General features: G+C 45.7%; 1 protein-coding gene across 3 annotated transcripts; it reads right to left on the reverse strand.

Moving 5' to 3' along the window:
- Positions 1–14: 14 nt before the first annotated feature.
- LOC102772063 (leukocyte elastase inhibitor) lies at positions 15–5,893 on the reverse strand. 3 transcript variants are annotated; one of them, XM_015559256.1, is made up of 6 exons: positions 5,765–5,893; positions 5,150–5,223; positions 4,629–4,803; positions 2,837–2,974; positions 2,164–2,281; positions 15–176 (listed from the first exon to the last, which is right to left on the reverse strand). In XM_015559256.1, exons 3-6 carry the CDS (start codon positions 4,794–4,796, stop codon positions 25–27), a joined length of 576 nt encoding a protein of 191 aa, XP_015414742.1. In that variant the 5' UTR covers positions 4,797–4,803; positions 5,150–5,223; positions 5,765–5,893; the 3' UTR covers positions 15–24. The 3 variants fall into 3 exon arrangements, with proteins under 3 accessions (XP_015414742.1, XP_015414741.1, XP_015414743.1); XM_015559255.1 differs by having other exon boundaries at positions 4,629–4,823; XM_015559257.1 differs by lacking the exon at positions 5,150–5,223.
- Between the last annotated feature and the right edge of the window lie 1,227 nt (positions 5,894–7,120).

A 7,120-nucleotide genomic window follows, 5' to 3' on the forward strand; every position in this document is an offset into this window, starting at 1 on the left:
GCAAAGAGCAATTTTATAATTACATCACCTCACCTTATTCAATCTGAAAGGAGTATCGGTTGTGGCCTCTTTACTGAATTTCTCCTGCCAGTTTCCTTTGAAATAGATGGCATTAACTAGCACAAGTTTGGTCATATCATCAACCATGCCTGCAGCCAACAATTCTGGAATTTTCCCTAAAGAAATAAAGTAAGTTTTTTTTTTTTAAATTCACATATTAGCATTATATTTTTAAATTGCATTGAAATGCAATTTAAATTCATAGTTTTTATTTAATTCCCATTAATGTATTAAGTTAGGGAAGCCCTTCCAGTGTGTTTTGATTGTAAATAAACGAACTAAAGGGTTTAAAAGTTAAAAACAGGACAATCTTTTCTGCATTGTATGAGAAAAAATGAGCCTTCTTTTGTGAATGGCCATTCTTTAGGAGGCATAAAAAATATTTCTTAATGAAAATGATTTTTAAATAAATTACTTCTTCAAAGCCTATAAGTGGAGGCTGCTCGCACAGAAAATATTTTCACACATATCCGAAGGCTAGGCCAGTTAGTCCTCTGAAACACCAGTTGTTCTGTGACCGCAGCATGGCCATGAAGAATGGCTTGGATTGGAGATAGGTGTTTGGTAGGTGCCTTGAAGCAGACCTTGACAAGGTTCGAGAGAGTTTAATGGAGAAACAGCTGAGATGGAGCCACCCCTGACAGCTTAGACAAGACATTTGCCAAGATACTAATGGCCACAGCAGTTTGTGTCACAAGTATGAGAATACTCGAGGCCTAATGCTCGAAAATCGTGCAAGGGGCTCAGCGCCTGCTTCCGCGGCTACCTCGGTGACTGCCACTGCAGCTTCATCTGGAAGATCATCTGGTCTAGTTAGCATATTATGCTTTTATTATTATAGACTAGAGAACCCATGCACAAAATTCATGCACTGACAGGAGGGACGTGGTGTCCCACAACCTGGCCAGCGCCTTCTCACAATCCAGGGAGTGGGACTAAGCCGTCAGTGAGACAACCCTAACACTGCCACAGAGGCTGAGAGTCTCTTGCCACCGCCGCAGCACTGCTAGCCGTGAGCCCGGCTTCTGGCTGAGTGGCACTCCCTCTGTGGGAATGCACTGACCACCATGGAGCAGCTCCTGCATTGAGTGGGATCGGGCCCAAACCAGCTCTCCAACATCCCCCAAGGGGTGCTGGATTGTAAGAAGGCATACGGAAGGCCAAGGGACCCCACAGGTGCACGATTGGGGCTGGACAGAGATGCGGGAGGTTGGCCTGCCAGAAAGGGACCAGGAGAAGGCACCAGAGCATGTCCTGCCTGTTATGCTCAATCCTGATTGGCCAGACACCAACAGTAAGCTAACTTACTGGTCATAGCATCTGCCCCCTGGTGGACAGTGCATATCATAAGGAGCAATTGGGTGGCCTTAGCATATCACTAGCATATTGTGCTTTGGTTGAACAGACGACCGACCTGATGACCCAACACTTAGCATATTAGGCTTTTATATAGGACTAGAGGCCTGGTGCATGAAAATTCGTGCACTGGGCAGTCCCCTCAGCCGAGCCTGCCCCTCCCACAGTGCAGGAGCCCTCAGGGGATGTCCTACTGATGGCTTAGGCCCGCTCCATGTGGGAGGCGACAAGGCCAATCAGGGAAAGGCGCCACCCCCATCACCCCGCTGCTATGGCTGCTACTACAGCCGCCGCGGCTGCCAGCCCTCCTAGCCCTCGCAGCCAGTGTGGCTTAGTCCGAAAGGACATCCAGAAGACATCTGGTCTAATTAGCATATTACCCTTTTATTAGTATAGATTCTTTTCCATAATCTGGGCCAGGATGGATTTCCCTCAAAGGTTTATTCTTTTTATCCTACATTCAATGTTAGTTTTAATTTTAAAACGTGGTTTTGTGAATTTATGGGCGTGGTTTTGAATTTATGGGGAAAATATTTAGCTGCTTCTGTGAAAGCATGTTGAACTTCCTACTTTGAGGAATTTCCACATTTAAAAGCTGTCTGGCACTGGGCAGTGGCAGAGTTTACCCCCAGGAAGAAGGTGAGCGCAGAGGAAAAGGGCAGGGAATTATCTGCAGGCTGGGAAAGTGGAAGGAGGAAAGGAACGGCCAGTGTGTAATGAATGCCTACATTCGGCCCACTCTCTTACCTTCAGTCTGCCCTTTGACCCACTCGTTTATCACCTTTCTTGCACCTTCAGAAGCTCGCTGAAAATCTACACTGGCCAGTTCAGCACCATACATTTTCTGGGTTGAAGCTAAGAACTCCTGTTTAAAATAAAGGAAAAACCCCCCACAAAACTCCTATTACATACAGAAATGGTTTTCTAAAATCCTTACAAGCAGTTGAAATAGTCCTAAAAGACATAAATTTCATTATAACAAAAACTTTCTAACCATTACACTTTTTGCATTATGGTAAAAAGCACATAACACTAAATTTACAACCTTAATCATTTTAAGTGTACAATTCAGTAGTTTTGGTCTCACATAAAATTTACCAATTCTTTTCTGTCCTTTGGCTGACATTTTCATAAATAAGTATACACTGATTGTTCCTGTAAGTGAATTATGGAATTCACTCTTGCTTTAGTAACACAGCCAGGGTCAGTCTTTTCCTGTGAAGATTATCAAATGAAATCAAATCCTTAATGGGGATACTGCCATCTGTTTAATTCTGGATTTTATATTCTCAGCTCCCGTGTGTGGGAGGCAACTGATTGATGTTTCTCTCACATCTGTGTTACTCTCTCTCTCTCTCTTCCACTCTCTAAAAATCAATGGAAAAAATATCCTGGGGGCGGGGGATGGGAGTGAGGTCACCGGGAGGAACTCATAGGTTTTCTCTCCATATAACCTATTAGCAAGTTTCAGAATATAGGGAGCTCCGCGCTTGTTGATATCAGCATTCAGACTCTGAAAACTTGAATGAATCTCCTTAACTGCATCGAAGTGAAGAGTCTAAAATAGAGAAAACATTCCTTCTATAGCCATTTATTTTGAAACGGATTCCTTGACATTTGCTTCTATCAAATTAAATTAATGCTTTTATTACTAATTATCAATAATTCCCAGCCCAATACTTTATTAAACTTTCATTGGAGAACAAAAAAAAATAAAGAATCTAAATTGTATCACTTTGTGAGACATAATTACATTAAAAGCTCTTTTTATTTAGCTTTTTATAATTATATTCCTTTGAATGTAAGTGGTTAATAGGCTAAATATTTATCTATGTCTGCTTTTTCTCCAAAGAAAATCATAACTGGTATATTCATATATAAATTCTGTATGAATTAGTTTTTTACTGCAAGTTCTCAGAAATAAACAGTAAAATTAAGAATCATCCCCTACGTGGGAACACAAAGATATTACAGAATTGAGGGGATTTTTAAACTACACTATCAGCATCAGTAACTTAAAAATAACATCTATAAACTTAACATTCAGCAAAAGTTTAATTTTCATATTACAAATCAAGAATCCCTTCATGGTTTTATGAGTCCTGGGCTGGTTCCTTATTTTAACACACAAAGAATAAACCTACACAATGTACAAAGTCCAGTTACTCACTCAGATAGGGAATGTTTGCACAGTTGCAATGATAGATCTGCTTTAATGGAAAAGCATGGGAACCCTTAAAACTATTTTTTGCTGAGATAATACAGTCCCTGGATACACCTCAAACAGAAGCTGACATTACCCTGCAAGAAGCAACTAATCATTATTCCCAGGGGTAAAATAAAAAGTAGGTTTAGGAAAATAAAAAAGTGCTTTCATGTCTGCAGTGGTAAAGACCACTGGTTATTCATAAAATGCTGAAATAAAAGATTTGCAGCTGGAAGAGATGGATAAACTTGAATTCAAGGCAGGACCTTGACCAGTTACTGGCACCTTGTAATCTTTCCCCTACTTCAAGGAGAGCTAGAGTTCCCCTCTCAGAATTCAACGAAGTGGTGCACCCAGTACCCATAAAGGCCAGGCATTACTGCTTCTTTTCCCTGTAACAGGGACCTGCCATACCACCCAGAGCTTGGCCCTGTTCCTGCAGCGGCTATGCCTCACTACTTTTCTCTTCTTCAGTGCTTCCTACCCACAAAGGCACTTGTGCCAGGCACAGGGATATTTCTCAACAGTGTATAACGGCACGTTGGCCTGTTCCCTCAAAAAGGAAACTTCTCCAGTGTGATGCATTCCTGTGTCATTTTTGTGCTGAAAGGTAACATTACATAGGAGGCATCTATTAATGAGTAGCTAGCTGCTTGCAGAACAGAAACTGAAAAATCTGAAGTGAGAAGAGATGCCTTCAAAGATTTGCCCACTGCAAGAGAAGCAGCATACCACCCGGCCATTGTAACTTTCTTCAACGCTGTATCCTCAGCCAAACAGAAAACAGTGCCTGGCACATAGTATGTGCTCAAAAAAACTCAATCATGAGTGAAAACCTGCATATAAATGACCTGTTCTTGGGGCTTTTCTGAAAGTCTGGCCTCATCGGGTGTAGTTGTGGAACACACAAGCACAGTGTTTAAAGCTCCCTGTAAGAGCTCAGAGGCACACCTTCTTAGGAGGGACTTGCAGGGAACCCAGACTCCTTTTGTTAGTTTCTGCTGACCTTGGACATCTGTGCCTCGGTAGTGCCTCTGGCCCCCAGAAAGACCATGGCCAGCGCTGAGGAAATGCTCATGGGGGAGATGAAGATGTTCCCAGAGGGGTTGCTGTCCTTCAGGGTGCGGAAGAGGTCCACTGCGAACCGGGTGTTGGCCGAGCTCAGCTGCTCCATGGTGAGGCTACAACACAGGACAGAGGCCTAGCACACCAGCAAATATGGCAACGACATTTCTCCACGTCTCCTTCGCCCTGAAACACCCGGAAACTTGTACTTCCTTTTCTTTTTCCAGGAGGACAAGAGCACTGTCTCATGAGCACACAGGTGGGAACTGGACAAGGCTCCATCAGCGACCCAGGGCCAGGACCCAGGGAGCCGAGAGGGCTCTGACTTGCAGACTCAGCAGCCAGCACTGGGCCTTTCCGACTCAGTTGGGGAGCAAGGAAGAGGGGACAAGCATCCTCTCTGACACCCACCCCTCAGGGGCAGGTGACTGGCCTTCCACCTCAGCTCAGAAGCCCACTTACCAATCCTGACTCCTCTCAGAGCTTGTTTCCACAGAGATGGGCAAGGAAGAATAATAGTGGTGCTCGCTGCCTCCCTGTAAGTAATACACTGAATTATCACTGTTGTTACTGGAAAGTAACCTCTAGGATCACATTGGCCTCTCCTCCCTCCCCTCCCTCCTTCCCTCCTTCTTCCCTCCCTCCCTCCCTCCCACCTTTCCTTCCCCCTCTGCAGCAATGAAAAGCTATGCCCCCTGGTGCTGCCTATAAACTGTCCCAAACTGCTCTGGGAAGCAGGGAGTTGAGAAAGGAATAAAAATGTTATGATCTCAGGCTTGGCTCTGGCTTTCAGCCACAAGGCGGCGCCCAGTATTTCGAAAGCGAGACAGCCCTCTTGCCCCTGATTAGGGTGTTGGTTGGGGGTTGTTTCCGGGTCGACTCCCACTCAGATGAACAGTGCAGGCACCAGTCCCAGAAGTGCAGGCAGCAATCCCAGCAAAAGCGAAGGGGCTGCGGGTACCCAGGACACCGAAGGCCAGGGCGGAGCCAAGAGTAGGCAGCTGGCAAATCCCAGTCCTGAGCAACCCCCACTGACTCTGTCCCACTTCCCTAATGGGCCTGGTGCCCGGACCTCACCCGTTCCTCGCTGCCTGGGAGGTGCTGGGGATCTGACAATGCCCACAGCTCAAGCACCGCCCTTATATAGTCCCTGAGGTAGGTGCAGCTCTGCGCCAGCAGGAGGAGGAACCCGGCATTGGCCAGAGGGGTTGGGTGAAGGGGGGAGGGGGAGGGAGAGAAGGGCGGTGCTGGGTGGCTGGGAGCTGGGGCAGAGCTGCAGAAGGAGCAGGGTGGGGCAGCAGGGCGGGCACAGCAGGAGTCTGGGCACTGCCAGTAGAAGCCTAGATGAGGGGGAGCAGGGGGAGATGAGCACTTTTTTAGAGTCTGGGCGAACTCAGACGTCTGACAAGGACCTTATTTATAGCTTAGGTCCTGCCTAAGTGTGAATCACTGAGATGACATAATGTATCACCTCTTATAGGGCAAAGTAGCCCCTCTGAATCTCATCTATATACTCCAAATGGATTTTGTTTTTCTGTTTTTGTTTTGTCAGCTGACGGTCATTGGTGCCAGTTCAATGCCACCAGGAATCCCTAATTTAGGGTGCAGTGAAGGAGGAAACTTTATTCAGTGCAGAGTTCAATTGTGATACAGCTCAGTTACTAGCATGAAGCAGCAGGTGGCAAGGTGGCCCTCTCTGGCTAGCTAGCTCTGCTCTGCTCCATTCCCATCTCCCTCTTCCTGTTTCTCCAAGAAACAATCTTGGGTGGAAAGAGAAAGTGTGCTCCCAGAGCCAGAAGGAAGCTGGCTTAGAGATAAGTCCCCACCCCTGGTCTCTGATTGGTCCATCCTCATGCAAAGGAAGACTCCAAGTCCTCAAGTTTGATTGCTCCAAAAAGCACTGTCTTTATTGGTCGGAATGGAGCTGCTCTGGTTGGTTAGTGAAAATGCTGATAAGGATAGAAGTGCACAGTTCCAATTGAATGGGGAAAGCTTCAGTCTTAAAGATTGAAATATATTCTCGGGACTCCTTGCTAAGGGCTGGCTCAGATGCAGGAACACAGTGCAGGCTGGCAGCTCAGTGCAGTCTTCTCCTTGAAGTGCCCGCCTGGTGAGCCCCCACAACTCCTGCTCCCCTCCTTCTATAGAAATGGCTGCAAGGGTCTGTCCTATAATTTTGAGTCTATTCAGCCACCAAGAGTCTTTGGTAGGTGTCTTCTTTCTCAGGTTCCCCAGTTCCAGACAACAACCTTGATGTCACTATCTTTAAAACCAAAATGAAATTAGCCCATATTCTTCTCACAGTGATGGCAACACCACTAATTCTGTGGGTCGTTTGTTTGTTTCCCACTTTAAATGTCTGGGAATGTAACTTCACCAAAATTTATAGTGGTTGAGGGTCTGAAATAATTCTGCATTCATTGAACTTGTCCC

Source organism: Myotis davidii, unplaced genomic scaffold (assembly GCF_000327345.1).
Source record: "Myotis davidii unplaced genomic scaffold, ASM32734v1 scaffold1234, whole genome shotgun sequence".
Taxonomy (NCBI): domain Eukaryota; kingdom Metazoa; phylum Chordata; class Mammalia; order Chiroptera; family Vespertilionidae; genus Myotis; species Myotis davidii.

What these genes read in the sequence shown, in the direction of transcription:
- LOC102772063 (XM_015559257.1), bottom strand. Translation starts at nt 4,796, where the DNA reads ATGGAGCAGCTGAGCTCGGCCAACACCCGGTTCGCAGTGGACCTCTTC. An exon ending in AAACCTATGAGTTCCTCCCG is followed by an intron (nt 2,282 to 2,836) that starts GTGACCTCACTC and finishes TATTTTAAACAG; the next exon opens with GAGTTCTTAGCTTCAACCCA. An exon ending in GGTCAAAGGGCAGACTGAAG is followed by an intron (nt 177 to 2,163) that starts GTAAGAGAGTGG and finishes TTATTTCTTTAG; the next exon opens with GGAAAATTCCAGAATTGTTG.